Below are 20,625 nucleotides of genomic sequence, written 5' to 3'. Positions count from 1 at the left end.
TCTCCCTGAGCTGCTCTGCTTTACAAATGCATTTACCTATCAGTGAAATGAGCATAAGGGCACCTGCCTCATAAGATAGTTAAGTAACACATGCAAAGCAAAGCATTTACCAGTGTTCTTCAGTCCTGATAGGTTCTTAGTAAATGACAGATCTTGCCTGATTACCACTTGGTCTGCTTCAGTCTGTTTGGACTGACCTCAGATTTAGTACAGCTCCCTTCTTCCCTCCCTTCTCCTATGTCTTGCTCTTAATGGTGCTAGTTTAAGGCCTCCTCTTTCAGGAAGGCCTCCTGGGATAAACACAGCTCATTTCCACTAGCCCCCATCCTTCTCTCTCACTTAGTATCTTTTCATTCCCTTTTAGCACAAGATTGTTGAGCCAGGCACTACACTAAGCCCTGTTGGGGATATGGAGACAGAAAAGACACTGACTTTGTCCTTGGATCAGACAGCTGGGGCCGGATGGTGGTGATGAGAGATACATATTCATGAGTAGCAGTAATCCAAGGCAAATGGTGATATGGAATAATTTGAGCATAGAGCAAGGAGCAAAGAAATTGAGTGATAATAAGGGGAGATGTTGGAGAGAAGATAGTGTTAGGTCTGGTCTTGGAGGAGAAGTAAGCTCCCAATGGGTGGAGAAGACAGCAGTCCTGGCAAAAGGCACCATATAAGAAAGGCCCAGGAGTGGACACCCGGACGGCCAGTGGTACAGCAGGGCCAAGCTGCGGGCATGCCAAGGGCTCAGGGTGGGAGGGAGGCTGGAAAGCAGGCCCAGGTCCAGGAGCCCTTGAGTGCTGGCTGAGGGGCTTTTGCTTTATCCTGTGAGTAGTGAGAAGTCGCTGAAAGATTTTGAGAAGACTGATCTACCCTTATTCATGGATTTAAAGAAAATTATTCACGTACTATACATTCTGGGCTTTCCTAGTGACTCAGACGTAAAGAATCTGCCTACAAGGCAGAAGACACAGGTTTGATCCCTGGGTCAGGAAGATCCCCTGGAGAAGGGAATGGCAACCCACTCCAGTATTCTTGCCTGGAGAATTCCATGGACAGAGGAGCCTGGCGGGCTACGGTCCATGGGGTCGCAGAGAGTTGGACACAACTGAGCAAGTAACACACAACTAACACACATTCCAAAAAGGCTAGAAAATTCAAACAAACGAATGAACCTCAGAGGCCGTTTTAGGAAGCTGTTTGTGAGACGGATCAGAAAGGTAAGAGAGTGGAAACGGGCTGGTGAAAAAAGTCGAGGCCGGGAAAGCAGAGGGCCTGGCTTGGCCTGGGCAGTGGGTTGGGGGCTTGGGGTTGGGTGGAGGACCATTCAGCATCTCCAGGATTCAGGACCTGTTGACTTTGGGGGTCGGGGGATAAGGGGTTTGGGAACTTCAGTTCTGGCTGGTATGCCTGGTGGCCCACGGCTCCCTTTTTGAGGCATGAGAGAAGGAGCTGACCACAGCAGCTTGCGTTTTCTGGGGATGAGAGGCCGAGCGGAAGTGCTGGTTGATTCCCTTCACCCAAGCCCAGGGCCTCTGGGCAGGAGACACAGCCAGGCCTCACCTTGGGCTGCCTCACCCATTGTTCCCATCCTCTCCAGGAGCGCCTGGTGGTCCTGGACAGTCAGGCTGGACAGATCCGGTCCCAGGCTGTGCAGGAGTCTGAACGCCTAGCCCGGGATAAGAATGCTGCCCTGCAGCTGCTGCAGAAGGTAGCCCTGTCAGACTGGGAGTGAGCGGGGAGGAGGGCCAGGGCGGGGCTGGGGGAGTGGGAGGTGAGTGCAGGGTGCTGGGTGGAGGCTGGCCAGCCATGTGGGATCCCCCTTTATTTGGGGCTCCTTGCTTCATTCCCACTCCTGATTCTGCCGCTTTGGACTTGCAGGAGAAGGAGAAACTGGCTATGCTGGAAAGAAGATACCACTCGCTTACAGGCGGCCGGCCTTTCCCGAAGACCACGTCCACCCTCAAAGAGGTAACGTGGTTGGGTCAGCCCCAGCCTCATGAGCCCAGGGGTCTCCTGGGAGGCTCTGGAGAAACATGTGGCACCTTCGCCCCAGGGCTGAGGTCTAGTGTGGGGACATTTTCCTGAACTGGAGAGATGTTCAGGAATGTCTGTGAGGTCTGGGATTGGATCCTCCATGGCTGCCAGCTGCTACTTTTCAGCTACCGCTCTGGCTCCCAGGAGCCTGCTGATCTTACCGTTTCAGGTGACTGCATATATCTGGGGGATTCAGGAGGCGTGGGTGGGGAAGATGGCAGCTCCGGATGGGGCCGGGCAGATCCAACTTGAGGGGAAGTGTACAGATCTCGGGGTCCTGATCTTGGAGCTCCCTGGGCTTCTGTCTGGAGCTGGGCTGTGGGCTTGGACGTGGGCACTGAGGCTCCTTCAGCCATTCTTCCCTGAGTCTTTGCACGCCTGGTGTGTGAGGTCCCACCTCATGCCCGGTTTTCCGCCTCATTGCACAAGCAAATTAGGCTTTAGGTGGGGTGGCTGGGCTGAGTGTGGGGGTGAAGCCCCTCACCCGTACCCTCTCTGTAGGCTGATCTGCTCATCTCCGAGTCCTCAGAGGTGGGGCTGGGGACGGCAGCTCTGGGCCCCTTCCCAGAGTCTTCTCAGGCTGGGGCCTCCTCTCTTCCCTTAACCCCACCTGCTTCCACTCAGCTCTGCCTCAAAGCACAAGAGGTAATCACAGCTCACTGCCTGTCTGCCTGCTTGATGAGCTTCTGCCCGCGACTCCTCCCACTCGCCACGCTGAAGGGCAAGTGGCAGTAATCCTTTGGCCAGAGTTTGTGGTTTGATAGGTGCCTGGGCAGCTCATGCAAAAATCAGAGCATCAATTTGTGTATCAATTTGCATATATTCAGCATGCCATTCATCAGTTGCCACAACACACTGGACCTTCCAGCTCATTTTCCTGTTCTGTGACCCCTGGGGGACAGTCTGCCTCTGGAGCTAGACCAGGGTGGGCTGCCCTGGGTGGGGCAGGCTTAGGATCCTGGGCTTTGATTCCGCATGCATTTTGGGTGCCTGCTGTGTCCCCCAGACCTGGATAAACTCAGGATTCTAAGGATATGCTCAGGGAATGCAACAGTGCCTGTCTTTCCAACCCATGATCTACCGTATGAGCATCTTTCCAAGTCCTAGCCTTTGCGCAGTGGGCCTGCTTATCTGCCTGGGCTTTTAACTGCTCCCTGCTCAGGTCTCTTTCTCAGGGCCCACCTTGCTCAGGCCCTCGTGGTGCCCCCAGAGGACCCACGGGAATGGCGTGGCTGGCGCTCAGTAGTGCATGTGTGTGCCCCACCGGGGATGCCCAAGGTGTTGGAGACAGAAGGGTTCTCTGGGAGCTGGGTCCTGATCCTTGGTGGGCTCGTGACTTCTTCACCTACCCCTCACCCAGGGCAAACCCAGGAATGGGTGATCAGGGGTCCATTCAGGGCCCATTCAGGCCCTGCGGCAGGGCCTGGATGCCAGGGCAGCCTCATAAGTGGAGGTCAAGAAGAGCCTTCCCTGGAAGTCCCAGTGGTCAGGACTCTTGCTACCGAGGCTGTGGGTTCAATCCTTGGTCAGGGAACTAATATCCCACAAGCTGTGGAGTGTGGCCAAAAAAAAAAAAAGACTTCAGATAGTTCTTTTTTTTTTTTTTTTTTGACTTCAGATAGTTCTGCCTGCCCTTTTCTGCCCTCCCCACAACCCCCCTGACAGCCCTCTGTGGCCACAGCGAGCTCCCCATCCCTGCCTTGGATTTTGTTTGGAATGGAGTGTTGGCTCTTTGGCATGAAGTGTGGGGTCGGGTGCCTGGTGGAGTCCTGTTAACCTGTTCTCTGCCCGTCCCTCCCCTCGCACCGGGTGCCCTAGGAGTATGTGAGCCTGGCAGAGGTTCTCCACCTGTGCTCCCGCTTGGACCCCCATGCTTCTGCCACTTCCCCCAGCGCACTCGCTCAGCCCCTGCCCGACAGTGAGGTACCAGCCACCAAGTGAGCCCACCTGTGCCCACGGGCCTGCTCGTGGATGCCCTGCGTTGCCCCGGGGTGTGGGGCAGGGGTTGGGCAGCAGGGTCTGTTTTCAGCAGTGACGGAGAAGGGCCGCTGGCGTAAGGGGAGTTGGGAGCAGTTCCCTCTCTTGCTTTCTCAGCTCCTGAGGGCTCGAGGAGGGAAGGCCTTCCGCTCCAGTGTGAGGGCCTCCTGCTGAGAGGACCCTGGCTTTCCCGGGCTCTGCAGGTCTCCTTGGCTCCGTGTGTGCGTCCTACCCTTGAGCAGGGCCACCTCTTGGGTTCCAGTCCCATTAACCTCTTGTATTCCCTCCCGCGTCCGGCCTTCCCCCAAGTACGTGACGCTTGAGCAGCTAAAGGTGATGTGGGGCACCTCGCCAGTGCCCACAGGCCCCGCGCCGGGCCTGCCTCCCTGGGCCCCTGCCTCCCAGGACCTGGTTCCCACCACCTGCCTTCCTCCCGCGCTGCCCTCTTCCTCCTCCTTCGCTTCTGTCACGCCTTCGCCCCAGGTTGGTGGTCTGTGTCCCCGCTACCCGTGCGGCCCACTCGCGGTGTGGCTCTGTCTGTGTGTGCTTGCCCCCCACGCAGTGGTGTCTCCGCCCTCGGCCAGCCCCAGGGGCATGCTGTGTGCCGGGCGGGCTGCGGCCGGCTGGCATCGTGGTTGGCGTGGTCCGTGTCTGTGGTCTGGGAGCTGTGCCCCGTTTCTCTTTGCCTTCAGCGCGTTTGTGGCAACTGTTTCTCACTGTGTTTTCTTCTCTTTGTGCTCTCCTTTCTCCCATCCTCCCCGTTTCCCCTGCCTTCCTGTCTCCCCATAACGGCCTGCCTTTACCCTTCCTCCGACCTGGCCCTTTCTTTGCCCTTTCCTCCTTCCTCCTCCTCCTCTCTCCGCTCCCCTCGTTTCTTGATTTCCTGACCTTTTCCTCTCCGTCCTTGCCCACCCCCGCCCCTGCCCCCTGTCCGCCTCCCCTATGCCCCCTCCAGATGGAGAAGCTGCTGCTCCCTGCTGTAGACTTAGAGCAGTGGTACCAGGAGCTGATGGCCGGGCTGGGGACGGGCCCTGCTGCCGCCTCCCCTCGCTCCTCCCCCCCGCCTCTGCCCGCCAAAGCTTCCCGCCAGCTGCAGGTAACCCCTCCCTCACTGCCCAGCCCTGCTCCTCTCGGCTCTGGGTACCTCCTGCTGACCCTTCAGCCGCACACATGGTGGGGGATTAATCCAGCCAGTGCAGCAGGGGCTTCTGGACCCCGAGCGGGAAGTGAGGGTCCCCTCGAGGATGGCCGTCCTGGCCCTCGAGTCATGGAGGGCCAGCCTCCCGAATCTGAGGGTGATGTGCTGGACGGTCCAAAGGGGGCTTGGGGAGCGGCGGTGCCTGTGCAGCACTCAACACGCTCACTCTGTCCCGGGCAGCTCTCATCCCGGAGCCTCTCGCCCAGTCCTCACACGCTCCTGAGCCTGTTGCCCCTGGCACTTGTGTGTCCTGGGAGAGTCGCCGGTCTTTGTTCTCCTGGTCTCCCCAGGGATGACTCTCGGAGGCGGGAGAGAGTGGGTCAGAGACTCTCAGGTGATGGCCCTGAGTTCATGCCCCGGACTCAGAGTCGCCATGAGGGGGTCTACTGGAGCCCCAAGCAAGCTGCTGACCATGGTGTGGGGCAGGGTATTCAGGCAGCCTTCTGCCCCAGGTTCCACTCCAGTGACCGGCCGTGGTGCCTGATCAACCCCCTGCCCCGCCCACTCAAGATTTGGTCCTAGAGTGAAGACACGGCACCTCGAAGGCCGATCTCAGCTGAAACTCCACGTTCCCTTTAGGAGTCGTTGGCACGGCCTTTCTATTTTGTGCCCAGCTGGGTTGAGGTTTTTACATGTTTTGATTCACGTAATCTCTACCACAGGCCTTTGAGGTAGATAACGAGAACTCTCATTTCACAGATCAAACACTTGGGCCCAGAGCAGATAAGTAATCTCTCCAAGGCCACACAGCTAGGAAGTGGCAGGGGTAACACGGAGAGTCAGGGTTCCTGGCTCCAGAGACTGTGTCACCAAAGACTGAGTGCCGAGAGGGAGGCTGGCAGTTATTTAGTCTAGCCCTGCCCCCTCCTTTTGCAGATAAGGAGGCTGAGGCCCAGAGTGGGGAGGTGCGTGGCCCAAGGTCACCTACGCTGTTAGTTGGCAGAGTTGGGACCAGAGGGAGCCCTGGCCTCAAGTCGGCCTCCTGTAAAACTCAGCCCGTCTGTGTGAACTCCTCACGTGGGTCGATACACGGTCCTTTCTACCATGCGGGGTTGGACCCAAGGAGGAACAGCCTGGAAAGGAGGCTTGGCAGCCGCCAGGAACGTCTGCCCACTGGGCTGGCCCCAGAGGCTCAGTGCTGTGGTCAGCGAGAGACCAAGGCCTCAGGGGCCTGGTGCTGGGCACCTTGGATCCCAGCCCGCTCGGTGCCATGGGAGTGGTGGCCGGTGGGGGAGCCGGAGGTCCCTCAGCAGATGCCACCTCCCCACTCCAGGTTTACCGCTCCAAGATGGATGGCGAGGCCACCAGCCCCCTGCCCCGCACCCGCAGTGGGCCACTCCCCTCCTCCTCTGGCTCGTCGTCTTCCTCCTCCCAGCTCAGCGTGGCTACTTTGGGCCGCAGCCCCTCACCCAAGGTCTGAGAGCAGTGGGTGGGCTGCGTGTGGTGCAGGGTGGTGGTGGTGGTGGTTGGGGGGCGGGTTTGGAGATGGCCACACTGGGGAGGGACCGCAGCCATCCACGAAGCCTTATGGGTGGGCGGGTGTCTTCTGAGCCTCGGGTCCCAGTGCCCCGTTTCCCGCCCTCCGCCACAGAGCACTCTGCTCGCCCAGAACGGCACCAGCAGCCTTCCTCGCAACCTGGCAGCCACACTGCAGGACATCGAGACCAAGCGCCAGCTGGCCCTGCAGCAGAAGGGTGAGTGGCCGCCGCACCAGCCCACTTGCTATCCCAGGGGCCCTGGACATCCGCCACGCCCTGTCACCCTAGCTTATCCATGCCCACACCCTTCCCAGGATGTGTTCCCTTTATGTGGGGAGCAAAAGGGATCTGGACTAGAGACCTGAAGAAGAGAGACTCCTGGAGGTTTATCCAAAGGCTAAGGGGCAGGAGACTCAGGGTTGCCGGGCTGTGGCGTCTTTTCTAGAGAGCCCAGCAAGTAAGGGGAGTGCTTATTGACCTGAGTAGAACTAGACGTTGCCCTGTCTGGAGGCAGGGGGTTGGACTTGACGACCTCCAGGAGTGTTTCCCTAACATGTTAGTTCGCGGGAACACCCAGGAGTGCTGGTTGCTCGTGTGCATTTTGGTTGTTTCGAAAGCCCATGTCTGTGCCTCTCTCTCCTCTCATCCCCTCTGTGTCTCTGCCCTGCCCTCTGCCCGGGGCCCCCCACTCCAGTCGAGTCGCTTCCTGCCGAGCCCCTCCCAACCGACGACCCAGCAGGTAGAGCGTTGGTCACCAAGGGCATTGCTTTGGCCGGGTGACCCCTGCCCGGGCCTCCGCATGATGGATTCTGCCCAGGCCCCCTCTGCCCGCGGGCAAGACCCCCAGGCTGAGGTGTCGGGTTGGCCTCGCGAGCTCTCTTCTGCCGCAGTGGAACTCCGCCTGTCTCCCCTCCCTCCTTTCCTGCGTGCTCCTGCTTCTGCATTGCCGCGGGGTGTGCACTGACGTGGGTGCTCGGGCTGCTGGCACCCCTTCCTCTTCCCAGCAGCAGGGTTGGGAGCATGCGCCCTGCCAACCCGTTCAGGCCTGGGTTGTGAGCTGGAGCCACCGGGCCATCATGCCGCCGGGGCGACCCCCGGGCAGGTTTGGGGCCCTGTATGGACTCAGCATGTGGTGCGGATGCCAAAGCCAGACCGCATGGCTGCGGCCACTTGTGCGGGCGATGAAGCCAGGGCAGCCGGACCCAGAGCTGCGGGGGCTTTGGGGAAGCGGGTGGGGGCGAGGGGGCTGCTCCGTGTTACCTCTCCCCGCTCGCCACCTCCCTCCGTCTGTAGTGCTGCCGGCTTCCTCCCTGGCTGGGTGGGTGCCCACCGTGACATCCCCCGTCCCCCCATGCAGGGCAGCAGGTGATCGAGGAGCAGCGGCGGCGGCTGGCGGAGCTGAAGCAGAAGGCCGCGGCTGAGGCGCAGTGCCAGTGGGATGCCCTGCACGGGGTGGCGCCCTTTCCCACCGGGCCCGCGGGCTTCCCGCCACTCATGCACCACTCCATCCTGCACCACCTGCCGGCCTCGCGGGAGCGAGGCGAGGAGGGTGAGCACGCCTACGACACGCTGAGCCTGGAGAGCTCCGACAGCATGGAGACCAGCATCTCCACGGGGGGCAACTCAGTCTGCTCCCCTGACAACATGTCCAGGTACCCGGCCCTGGCCACTGACTGGCATGGCCTCTGTCCTCCCCACGCTGGGGCCTCCACCTCCACCGGCTGCCTCCTCTCCCCCTTCCCTCCTCAGCGCTAGCGGCCTGGATATGGGGAAGATTGAGGAAATGGAGAAGATGCTGAAAGAAGCTCACGCGGAGAAGAGCCGACTGATGGAGTCGAGGGTGAGGCAGACCTGGGCCCTGGGGCTGCCCTCTGCCCGCCGGGGGCCTCCGCCCCTCCTGAGGCCCCTTCCCCACATTGTTCTCGCCGCAGTCCCTGAGGAAGAGAGTGTTTTCCAAGCCTGGGTTCCTAAAGTGGGGGATCAGGAGGCTTGGCGAGATGACAAGTTTCACAGCCCTTAGGAAAAGGGGAGGAGCACGGTAACCATTGTCCAGCTGTGAATTTCCTGCACGGGAACTTCCAGTCTTTGTGTGTTCGCTTCTGGGGACCTTTGGCCACCAAGAAAATATTGATGCCTGTCTACCTGAGTGCCAGGTCACTCCTTTTGGAGACGGTTGGGAACTGGGGCTTGAAGGATGAGGACAGAGAGAAGGCAGATATCCAAGCCAGAGCAGAGGTGTTGGCTGCGGGCACGTCACGTTCCCTGCCCACGGACCTGGGCTGGGGCACAGCCAGGCTGGGGAAACCGTGCCCAGGGAGGAGGCTGAATAAAGAATCCTGAAGACGTTCGGTCTCTATTATCCGGGGCACTCTGTGTGTCTGGAGAGGAGAGTGGGGGCCCGGGAACAGGAGACCAACTGGAAAAGAAGGCCTCTTAATCTTAAACTCCCTTGAAAGGAGGGCACATTTGCAAACATCTCTTGGCAAAAGGAGAAAAAGGAGATTCCTCCAAATTTTGAGCTAGGAAGAAATGGTAGATGGGAGTTAGTAATGTGAAGGTTGTTACCGGTGTTGAAGACATAAAACATCACCTATGTGCTTTGTATTTAATGATTTGTTTTAATGACTTAAAATCTTTTGATAATGGCTTTCATAAGTTCTTTTTTTTTTTTTTTTCTGTAAAATTTGAAGGTCAACTGTGAATGTTTGGAGTTTCCAAGGGTCTTCACTTAGTGATTAGGGCAGGATTGCTGAATCCATTTGATGTCGGAAACAGTTGTTTCGATAACCCATGTCCTAGGAATTCAGATACAGATTTTAAAAGCCCCTCCCCCTTTTCTTTAATTGAGTGCTTCCATCTTGCCAGCATCAGTGATGGACATTTGCCTACACGATTGCATTTAATTTTCCCTACAGTCCAAAGGAGTAGGCACTCTTGGCCGCATCTTACAGAGGAGGAAGCTAGGCTTAGGGAGTTTGGTGGGGTCCAGCGCTCACAGTGGTGGTAGAACCAGGGTTTGAAGGCAGGGTGGTCTCACTTTAAAGCATTTACCCTTGTCAGCACGGTCCCTGGAGAGGAGGGTGGGCTTGGATGACCATGGCCCCTCAAACCAGGCTGCCCTCTGAGGTGGGTGTCTCCTGTAGCTCTGGCCCAGCCCAAGGAGGGGTGTTGGGGGCTTGAAGTTAAGAGGGCAGCCATGGGCACTGAGCCCCAGCCTTGGGTGCAGGAACGTGAGATGGAGCTGAGGCGGCAGGCCCTGGAGGAGGAACGGAGGCGGCGGGAGCAGGTTGAAAGGAGGTTGCAGAGCGAGAGCGCCCGGAGGCAGCAGCTTGTGGAGAAGGAGGTCAAGATGCGGGAGAAGCAGTTCTCACAGGTGAGTGGATGGGGGGTTGGGTGGGGCTGTGGAGGGGTCTGGATAGCCCAGGTACCCGTGCTGGGTGGTGGAGCCTGTTCTCTCCAGGAAGTTTTGCCCAAGCAGGATTCTACCTGGGACTTGCTTGGCCCCGAAGAACGGGACCCACTAGGGTCTGTTTAGGCTGGTGTGTGTGTGTGTGTGTTTAGGCTGGTGTGTGTGTGTGTGTGTGTGTGTGTGTGTGTGTGTTTAGGCTGGTGTGTGTGTGTGTGTGTGTATGTGTGTGTGTGTGTGTGTGTGTGTGTATATGTGTGTGTGTGTGTGTGTGTGTGTGTGTGTCTGCCCCACATCCCTTCCCACATCCCCATGCCTTCCTGCTCCGAGTGCTTGGTGTCTGTCCTGGCCTCAGTCCACCAGACCTTTTGGCTCCAGGCCCCACTGCCAGCGGCTGAACCTACCCTGACTTGCGGTGTACATCTCCAAAAGAGAATTGTGCCAGCTTCTCCCTGGTCAAGAACCCCATCCTTACACAGAATCCAACCCGGGGGTGTTTCATTAGCTGGGAGCCTTGAGCAGAGAATGAAGGCAGAAGGAGAAGTTAGGCAGGAAAATCTACCTGCATTTCCAGTCCCAGATCCTGGGCCCCTGGGAGAGCCCGTGAGACTCAAACAGGCCATCCCTTCCTGTGGGGTCTCCATGGGCCTCCCCAGGGGTGGGGGATCCTACCCCGCAGTGACTGGTGATCGTAGCTCCTTGATTTCCTAATGATGCAGCGACATAAATTCTAAGGGGTAGATTGTCTGATTTGAGAATTCAGAAATAATGAGAAACTCTGGGAGTTTCACCTCGGTGCTTGGAATCGTTGTCGTATGCCTAGTTCCCCTTTCCTGTCTCTGGTCTCTCGGGGGCTCAACTTCTCTACCCCCTGCCCTGGGGCTCAGGTGGGGCTGCAGAGGCCTCCAGCTTTGGGGAAGCCAGTGGAGTCGGCTCATCATTTCCGGGCACCTCCGGAAAGTTGAACGTTTTGTTTCTTCTTTAAATAATCTATGGTATTTCCTTTTCATACCATTCTAACATTCTTCCTAGAAATGAAGAGTAGGAAAAAAATTCCTGTTGACTGAAAATTCTAGATAAGTATCAGAAATTTTGAGGTGGAATAGCCCTCAGAGATTCTCTAGTTCAAAGGCATTGTTTACACATGAGGACCAAACAAAGCCACCGCCCCACACCCCCACTCCCCGCCCCCCACCCTGGGAAGACCAGGCTTCGTTCTGGGGTTTTCTTCCAAGACCGCATTCTTTTGCTTTGTTGCATTCAGGACAGGAGGGGCAGGGACAGGACGGGGCGGCTGTGTCTGGGAAACTGAGGCACAGAGCTGTTCAGCAGTTTGCCCAGGCCTGGGTGGAGTCAGCACAGGCGCACCAGGTCCTTGCTTGGGCCAAAGCCCTGTGAAACCAGAGTGACAGAGTAGGGGTTCAGGACTGAGGCTGAGGGGCCTGGAAAAGGGAATGACAGGGGAGGGAACAGCCCCTACTCATCCCGCTCTCTGTCCCCAGGCACGACCCCTGACCCGTTACCTGCCAATCCGGAAGGAAGACTTTGACCTGAAGACCCACATCGAGTCGTCAGGCCACGGTGTGGATACCTGTCTGCACGTGGTGCTCAGCAGCAAGGTACAGGCATGTGGGGCTCTGGGAGGTTGGTGGGGACCCCACGGTCAGAGGCCCCTCCTGGGTCCTTGGAATTGTGGCCTCAGCTCCTGCCCTAATACCAGTGGTCTCTGTCCCGGGACAGGTGTGCTGGCTTGAAGAGATGCTAGGGACAGCCCCGCTGTGATATAGGCACAGGTGATGGGCTGACATTGCTGCTCAGGGAAGAAGGTTTAGGGGGCTGTGCATTTGGGTCCTGCCTCATCCCTGCCTCCCGCCAGGTCTGCCGTGGCTACTTGGTCAAGATGGGCGGCAAGATCAAGTCGTGGAAGAAGCGCTGGTTTGTCTTCGACCGGCTCAAGCGCACCCTTTCCTATTACGTGGGTGAGTTCCCCCAGACTGCCCCAGGGCTAGGGCCCCTGGGCTCTGTCACCCAGAAGCTTCCAAGTGGGGCCAGGGCCTTGAGCTGGGTCTTGTTCTCCTCTCTCTGAAAATGTACAAGGCTCACCTCATTTGCTTTGTTCAACCATTCATTTTTTTTTTCCAGCAGTATTACGAGCATCTAATAAGTCCCAGGCAGTATCTTAGGCTCTGATGATAAGCAAGGGGGCCACAACCCTCTCCCCTGGAGCCTGTTGCCAGGACACAAACAGTGAACAAAGAACGATGGGGGTGCTCTAGGGCACCCCAGATGCTGTGGGTGCATGGAGTCCTGTGGATCCCTCTTGGGCAAGTTCCCACAGAGACTCTGAGATAAGCAGCTGAGCAGTGCCCGGGGGGCAGCACCCCCCAGCCGTCCTGCTCTCTCAGCACTCTGCACCCAGCCTCCAGCTTGGTTTCCCAGCCCTGGAGTTCCCTCTGGACAGTTCCCACTTGGAGGCTAGAATATCATATCATAGCCCCGTCAGGACAGGCTGTGCTGTGCTGCAGAAACAACCCCATCCTAAGATCTCAGGAGCTCAGAACCAAAGTTCTTCTTACTCCTGATCTGTGTCCATGTTCGTCATGGGTTGGTGGGGGTCTGCCCCGTGTCGATTCTTTCTCTGCTTCAGAGCATGCCTTTCTGGAATGCTGCTGGCTGCAGTGGCAGAAGGTAAAGAGAAGTGTGATTGGGTTTGCACTGGGTTAAATTCCCCAGCTGGAGTCTGTCCCCAAGTCACTAGCGGGCCTGTTCAGCCAGTCACCTGGCCGCACCCAACCACAAAGCCAGGAGACCCGTCCTGCTCAGCGCCGGGGGGGGGGGGGGGGGTGGGGGGGGGGTGGGGAAGGGCCGGAAGTGTGTGGTGCTGGAGTCATGCAGCCTGGAGCACCCGGCTTTCCCCCTGAACTGGTCCCCAGACAAATGCCGTCTCTTCCAGGAAGCCCTCCCCGCCCACCTGGGCCCTGGGTGTGGGGAGGCATACGGGTGTCCCCATGTTTCCACCTAGGCTGGAAACGGACTTTGTCAGGCCTGGGAGGACAACTCCATCTTAGGCATGTTGAGGTTGAAGTGCCCCTGGGGCATCTAAGGTTATATGAGAAGGGTCAGGGTTAGAGGCAGAGTAAAAGTCGAAGCTGTTGCAATAGTAATGATGATGATGGTAGCAGATCATACTTATTGCACATGTGTTTACACCAGATGCTGTGCTCAGCCCTCCATGTGTATCATCTCATTTAGTCGTCATCATAATCTTGTGAAGGAAGCACTGGTTTTACACCTGTTTTGCAGATGAGGAAAATTAAGCACAGAGAGGTTAAGCAACTTGCCTAAGGTCTCTCAGCAGCTGAGAGGCAGAGGTTAAGACTGAGCTTGGACAGTTAGACTTCAGAGAAGAGGGAGAAACAGAGCCGCACCTCAGGGCAGGGCCACCCTTGTGAGGGAGAAGGAAAAGGAGGCTGCGGTAAAGCAGGGTGCAGGAGGCGGGAAGTCACAGGCCAGGTGCTGAGCTGGCGCTTGGCATGTGTGACCTTCCTTCATGTCTATGAAACCAACGGGGGAGGGGAGGGCAGGGCGGAAATGGAGAAGGCAGAGGAGTGGATGTGTGCCTGCCAGCAGGGGGTGTCATGGAATAAAAAAGTATAATTTACAGAAGAAACTGAGACATTACGGTGATGATGGACGCTGCAGAAAGGCCAAGGGTAATGCGCACCCAAAGGCCATTTGATTCAACGATTGGATCTTGATGAGAGAATGGTTTCCACTGCATGCTGGGGCACGAGCCAGATTGCACACAACCCATTGAGGATAGGTGGGCGGTGAGGAAGCGGAGGCAGGAATGTGTTACTATTTCCAGTGAAGGAAGAGCCAGGAGAGAACAGAATGCTGCCGTTCTCCCTGGCCTTCCTGGATCCTGCTCCCTCCTCCTCCGTGAAACCCACATTAGAACGCACCTCTGTGAAGCCCCACCTCACTGGGAGTGGTTCCTGCCCTCCTCTGGGTAACTCCTGCGTTACACAGGGTCCCTCTGCCATGTGACACCAGCCCTGGGCATAATGATGTCATGACAGATCCACATGTGTCGTGCCAGACACCGTGCTGAACCCTTGGAGTGTGTCCTCTCGCTTAACGCCCGTGGCCACCGGTGACCTGTAGGTGTTCCCTTGGAGTCCTGATCACACCCAAGTCACACAGCGAAGTGGGTGTGTGTCTGTGCTTTCTTCCCCCCTAAATCGTGGGCTCTGACTTCCTTGGATCCCAGTTCCTTGAACTCATTTATTCTATATCGATTGAAGACCTGCTAGATGCATAGCAGTCCATATTGGAGGAGCTTGACCTCTGAACAGATAAAGGAGAGTTCATTAATGTTTTATTGTTGTTGTTCAGTCGCTAAGTCGTGTCTGACTCTTTGTGACTCCATGGACTGCAGCATGCAAGGCTTCCCTGTCTTTCACTATGTCCCGGAGTTTGCTCAAATCATGTCCATTGAGTCGGTGATGTTATCTAAACCTTCTCATCCTCTCCCTCTCTCTTCTCCTATTGCCTTCAATCTTTCCCAGCATCAGGGTCTTTTCCAGTGAGTCAGCTCTTTACATCAGGTGGCCAAAGAATTGGGAGTTTTAGCTTCAGCATCAGTCCTTCCAATGAGCATTCAGGGTTGATTTCCTTTAGGACTGACTGGTTTGATCTCCTTGCTGTCCAAGGGACTCTCAAGAGTCTTCTCCAACACCAAATTCAAAAGCATCAGTTCTTCAGCCCTCAGCCTTCTTTATGGTCCAACTCTCACATCTGTACATGACTCCTGGACTAGACAGACCTTTGTTGGCAAAGTGATGTCTCTGCTTTTTAATATGCTGTCTAGGTTTGCCATAACTTTTCTTCCAAGGAGCAAGCATCTTTTAATTTCCTGGCTGCAGTCACCATCTGCAGTGATTTTGGAGCCCAAGAAAATAAAATCTGTCACTGTTTCCACTTTCTCTCTGTCTGTCTGCCATGAAGTCATGGGACCGGATGCCATAATCTTAGTTTTTTGAATGTTGAGGGATTTTAAAATTTTATTAATTTATTTAATTTTGTGCTGGGTCTTCGACGCTGCACGGGCTTGCCTTTGACTGCAGCGAGCAGGGGCTCCTAGAAGTTGCACGGACTTACTGTGGTGACTTCTCTTGTGCAGCATGGGCTCTGGAGCTCCCAGCTTCAGGAGTGGTGGCTCGCAGGCGCTAGAGCACAGGCTGTAGCTATTTGTGGTCCAAGGGTTTAGTTGCTCTGCGGCATGTGAAATCTTCCCAGACCAGGGGTCGAACCCGAGTTTCCAGCACTGGCAGGCGGATTCTTTACCGCTGAGCCACCAGGGAAGCCCTGAATGTTGAGTTTTAAGCCAGCTTTTTCACTGTCTTCTTTCGCCTTCAGCAAGAGGCTCTTTAGTTCCTCTTCACTTTCTGCCGTTAGGGTGGTATCATCCACATATCTGAGGTTGTTGATATTTCTCCCGGCAGTCCTGATTCCAGCATGTGATTCAACCAGCCTGGCATTACGCTGCATATAAGTTAAATAAGCAGTGTAACAATATATAGCCTTGTCTGGTTCCATCACTTCTTGATCTGTATACAGGTTTCTCAGGAGACAGGTAAGGTGGTCTGCTATTCCCTTTTCCTTAAGAATTTCCCACAGTTCGTTGGGATCCACACAGTCAAAGGCTTTAGTGTAGTCAAAGAAGCAGAAGTTTTTCTGGAATTCCCTAGCTTTCTCTACGATCCAGAGAATATTGGCAATTTGATCTCTGGTTCCTCTGCCTTTTCTAAACCCAGCTTTTACATCTGAAAGTTCTCGGTTCACATACTGCTGAAGCCTAGCTTGAAGGATTTTGAGCATTACTGTACTGGCATGTGAAATGGGTACAGTTGTGCAGTAGTTTGAACATTCTTTGGCATTGCCCTTCCTTGGGATTGGAATGAAGACCTTGTCCAATCCTGTGGTCACTGCTGAGTTTTCTAAATTTGCTGGCATATTGAGTGCAGCACTTTAACAGCATCCTCTTTGAGAATTTTAAATAGCTCAACTGGAATTCCATCACCTCCACTAGCTTTGTTGGTAGTAATGCTTCCTAAGGCCCACTTGACTTCACGTTCCAGGGTGTCTGCTCTAGGTGAGTGACCACACCATTGTGGTTATCCAGGTCATTAAGATATTCAGTTCAGTTCAGTTCAGTCACTCAGCTGTGTCCGACTCTGCAACCCCATGAACCGCAGCATGCCAGGCCTCCCTGTCCATCACCAACTCACAGAGTTCACCCAAACTCATGTCCATTGAGTCGATGATGCCATCCAAACATCTCATCCTCTGTCGTCCCCTTCTCCTCCTGCCCTCAATCTTTCCCAGCATCAGGGTCTTTTCAAATGAGTGAGCTCTTCGCATCAGGTGGCCAAAGTATTGGAATTTCAGCTTCAACATCAGTCCCACCAATGAACACCCAGGACTGATCTCCTTTAGGATCGACTGGTTGGATCTCCTTGCGGTCCAAGGGACTCTCAAGAGTCTTCTCCAACACCACAGTTCAAAAGCATCAATTCTTTGGTGCTCAGCTTTCTTTATAGTCCAACTCTCACATCCGTACATGACCACTGGAAAAACCGTAGCCTTGACTAGATGGACCTTTGCTGGCAAAGTAATGTCTCTGCTTTTGAATATGCTGTCTAGGTTGGCCATAACTTTCCTTCCAAGGAGTAAGCGTCTTTTAATTTCATGACTGCAGTCACTGTCTGCAGTGATTTTGGAGCCCCCCAAAATAAAGTCTGACACTGTTTCCACTGTTTCCCCATCTATTTCCCATGAAGTGATGGGACCAGATGCCATGATCTTTGTTTTCTGAATGTTGGGCTTTAAGCCAACTTTTTCACTTTCCACCTTCACTTTCATCAAGAGGCTTTTGAGTTCCTCTTCACTTTCTGCCATAAGGGTGGTGTCATCTGCATATCTGAGGTGATTGATATTTCTCCCGGCAATCTTGATTCCAGCTTGTGCTTCTTCCAGCCCAGCGTTTCTCATGATGTACTCTGCATATAAGCTAAATAAGCAGGGTGACGATATACAGCCTTGACGTACTCCTTATCCTATTTGGAATCAGTCTGTTGTTCCATGTCCAGTTCTAACTGTTGCTTCCTGACCTGCATATAGGTTTTGCAGGAGGCAGGTCAGGTGGTCTGGTATTCCCATCTCTTTCAGAATTTTAATGTTTACTTATTTGACTGTGCCGGGTCTTGGTTGCAGCATGCAGAATTTTTTAGCTATAGCACGTGGGATCTTATTTCCCTGACCAGGGACCAGACCTGGGGCCCCTGCATGGGAAGCTCAGAGTCTTAGCCACTGGATCACCAGGGAAGGGAAGTCTCCTGAAGGCAGGTTCAGATTCAGCACCGTAAGTTCTGTACAAAGGAGCACCCGTGCTGCAGGAGCAAGGGGGAGCACAACCGGGCGCCATAGTGGTGACATTTGCAACAGGTGCTGAAGGTGACTTAGGGGTTTGCTAAGGGAATGTGTTGGAGGCCATTCCAGTGTCGGCAGAGTGGACTGATAGGGGCCCGCGAGAAGCTCAGCCTGGCCAGAGAGAACTGGGGTTGGTGCAGGGGAAGGAAGAGAGGCAAGGCTGGAGGGACGTGTTGGCACTGGCTTGTCGGGGAACTTTGCCAAAGCCAAGGAGGCAGCGGGTTCCAGTGAGGGAGCTGGCAGAGAAGCCTGTGAGCTGAGGCAGCAGGATTTGATTTGCTGTAGGAAGCTCCCCCCTTGGCACCAGGGCAGGGGGTTAAGGGGCAGGGGTGGGAGGGGGAGGGGAGGAGGCGGCAGCCCGACCCAGGACCCCTGCCTCAGGTCTGGAGTGATGGGGGCTGGGGGAGGGTGGTGCTGCCACCTGAGTTTAGTGATTCTGGCTCGCTGCCCGGAGCGGTGGTGCCTGTTCAGTGTCCAACCCCAGATGGGTGACCAGGCCTGTGCCTGCCCTTGCCAGCGCCCCATCCCTCCCACCGCAGCAGTCCTCTGCTCTGTGGGTTCGCCCACCTCCTTCCTGGTACCCTGGCCTCCAGATGCTGTATGCTGCCTTCCATGTTTTTACTGTTTGAGTTGAATAGATAAATGCATTCATGTCTTTCAAAACTCAAAACACGTAAAAAGGTTTAAACTGAGAATTACACCCCCTCTGACTACAGGTAACTGCATTTATTAATCTCTTGTGTGTCCTTCTAGAGTTTCTTTAAGGAAATATATGTTTATAATATAAACATGTATTCTTACCCCTTTTCCTGGGTCTTGAAGATCCCCTGGAGAAGGGAATGGCAACCCACTGCAATATTCTTGGGGCTTCCCTGGTGACTCAGATGGTAAAGAATCTGCCTGCAATTTGGGACACCTGGGCTCGATCCCTGGGTTGGGGAGATCCCCTGGAGAAAGGAATGGCAACCCACTCCAGTATTCTTGCCTGAGAATCCCATGGACAGGGGAACCTGGTGGGCTACAGTCCATGGGGTTGCAAAGAGTTGGACGTGACTGAATGACTAACATTTTTCTTACACAAAAGGTAGCACCCAACACACTCCTTGTTTTCCTGCTACGTTATCTTAGAGGTCTTTCTATCTCAAATATATCAATGTCTAGAAGTTGATATCCAGATGTATTTTATAGATTTTTAAAAAGTATTTTTTCTAATTTATCTAAAAACTTTATTTTTGGTCCATGGATTATTTGAAGTGTGTTGTTTGTTTTTAAAATATTTATTTGGCTTCACTGGGTCTTAATTGCGGCATGGGGGATCTTGTTCCCCACCAGGGATCGAACTTGGGCTCCCTGCATTGAAGCACAGAATCTTCACACTGGACCACCCAGAAAGTCTTTGTAGATTTATTTCGGAATGTGTATATCAGATATTCATTATTCTGTTAAATAGCTAGGTGTATTTCATCACACGGCACACTCTACTTAGCCGCCTCCACTTGATGGATACTCGGGTTGTTTCTGATCTTTTGTGACTATAATTACTGCCATGGTGAATCTTGTAAATGTTTTCTTTTGTACATGTGTGGGGCTTCCCTAGTAGCTCAGTTGGTAAAGAATCCGCCTGCAATGCCGGAGACCCCGGTTCAATTACTGAGTCGGGAAGATCCCCTGGAGAAGGGATAGGCTACCCACTCCAGTATTCTGGCCTGGAGAATTCCATGGACTGTATAGTCCATGGGGTCGCAAAGAGTTGGACACGACTGACTTTCACAGAGAGAGAGAGGTACATGTGTAAGATAAATTTTCCAAGTGCTGAAATTGGCTCAGAGGGCAAACACCTTTCTAATTTTGGTCGAAGAAGCCAAGTGATTCCGAGAGGCTCACCAGTTTATACCCCCGTCAGGTTTATTATACTGCCCGTCTCCCCACAGAAGTGTCAAAAGTGTGCTGTGTTTTGCGTTTATTTTTGCTGCTCTGATAGGTGAGCAGTGGTATCTCAGTGGAGTTCTGATTTGCCGCCTCTGTCATTCTGGGCAAGGCTGAACACTGATACAGAATCTGGGCTCTGTTTCGGAGTCCCGGGAGTCACCCCACTTCCCGGGTGAGGTGTTCCATGTCCGCGGAGCTTGACCTAAAGCACCACAGGCCTCCTGAGCCCAGCCCGTCTTCCTTTGCAGACAAGCATGAGACGAAGCTGAAGGGGGTCATCTACTTCCAGGCCATCGAGGAGGTGTACTATGACCACCTGCGCAGTGCCGCCAAGGTGAGGGCCCTGGGGAAAGGGTGGGCCAGTGGGGCTCTGGGGGTAGCGGCCTCCAGCCTGCCCACTTCAGAGGCTCGGACCCCTTCCTCGTTCTCTTGTAAACTTTCTCTTCCTCTCTCCCTCTCCCAGAAGAGGTTTCTGAGCTTCACTATGGTGACTGAGGTACCCCTCCCCACACACCTCTAACCAGAACTACCGCGTACTAACGCCTCCTGGCCCCCCCGGCCCCTGACCCTTCCTTGACTCTCCCCTAAGTCCCTCCCCTCCCTGCGGGCCGCAGTGTGGAGTGCAGTGGGTGCAGAGAGCAGGGAGCCCCTGTGAGCTCGAGGGGGCTTGCTGGCCTCCCAGCCCTGAGATGCCAGCAGGCTGTCTCCCTCCATGGGGGCGGGCCGTGCAGCGGGGAGGCTGCAGGGGGAGTGGGGGCACTCAGAGATGAGGTCTGGGTGAGAGGACTTTATGGGCAGGGCTGCGGGGAGGCTGGGGCTGTTTGCCTCAGTCCCGCCAGGCCCGCAACGCCTGCTCCAGTCCTCGTCTCTGCTCCACTGGGGCCCTGGGCCCAGCACCCCGCTCGCAGCTCTTTCCATCTGTTCCTTTTTTACTGGGAGGAGACTCTGGTCATCCCTTTGCATCTGATTCTTTTGGTATTCTCTTTGTGCCTGAGGGCGCCAAGGAACGGTGTCCTAGCCTGGCAGGGTATGGCCATGCTGAGGTCCGCGGACTGCCCCAGATGTGAGGAGGGGACATCCCAGCCTGGGATGGTGGGGACTGGGCTCCA

At 55.2% G+C, this 20,625-nt stretch overlaps 1 protein-coding gene across 18 annotated transcripts in view; it reads left to right on the top strand.

Moving 5' to 3' along the window:
• The window catches only part of PHLDB1 (pleckstrin homology like domain family B member 1), a 48,753-nt gene that overhangs the window by 26,624 nt on the left and 1,504 nt on the right, over positions 1 to 20,625 (top strand). For 4 of the 18 annotated variants that reach the window (XM_027563560.1, XM_027563559.1, XM_027563564.1 and 1 more), the window contains 16 exons: positions 1,598 to 1,708; positions 1,879 to 1,968; positions 2,536 to 2,679; positions 3,853 to 3,957; positions 4,321 to 4,494; positions 4,967 to 5,107; positions 6,483 to 6,623; positions 6,801 to 6,903; positions 7,382 to 7,426; positions 8,045 to 8,339; positions 8,437 to 8,527; positions 9,914 to 10,060; positions 11,596 to 11,712; positions 11,970 to 12,072; positions 19,765 to 19,850; positions 19,980 to 20,012. In XM_027563560.1, the coding sequence (XP_027419361.1) occupies positions 1,598 to 1,708; positions 1,879 to 1,968; positions 2,536 to 2,679; positions 3,853 to 3,957; positions 4,321 to 4,494; positions 4,967 to 5,107; positions 6,483 to 6,623; positions 6,801 to 6,903; positions 7,382 to 7,426; positions 8,045 to 8,339; positions 8,437 to 8,527; positions 9,914 to 10,060; positions 11,596 to 11,712; positions 11,970 to 12,072; positions 19,765 to 19,850; positions 19,980 to 20,012 (1,926 nt within the window). The remainder of the gene's footprint in view (positions 1 to 1,597; positions 1,709 to 1,878; positions 1,969 to 2,535; positions 2,680 to 3,852; positions 3,958 to 4,320; positions 4,495 to 4,966; positions 5,108 to 6,482; positions 6,624 to 6,800; positions 6,904 to 7,381; positions 7,427 to 8,044; positions 8,340 to 8,436; positions 8,528 to 9,913; positions 10,061 to 11,595; positions 11,713 to 11,969; positions 12,073 to 19,764; positions 19,851 to 19,979; positions 20,013 to 20,625) is intronic. The other 14 variants (XM_027563569.1, XM_027563571.1, XM_027563572.1 and 11 more) reach the window with 11 other exon arrangements.

Source organism: Bos indicus x Bos taurus, chromosome 15, assembly GCF_003369695.1.
Source record: "Bos indicus x Bos taurus breed Angus x Brahman F1 hybrid chromosome 15, Bos_hybrid_MaternalHap_v2.0, whole genome shotgun sequence".
NCBI classification, from domain to species: domain Eukaryota; kingdom Metazoa; phylum Chordata; class Mammalia; order Artiodactyla; family Bovidae; genus Bos; species Bos indicus x Bos taurus.
This window is presented reverse-complemented; position numbering and strand designations above follow the sequence as displayed.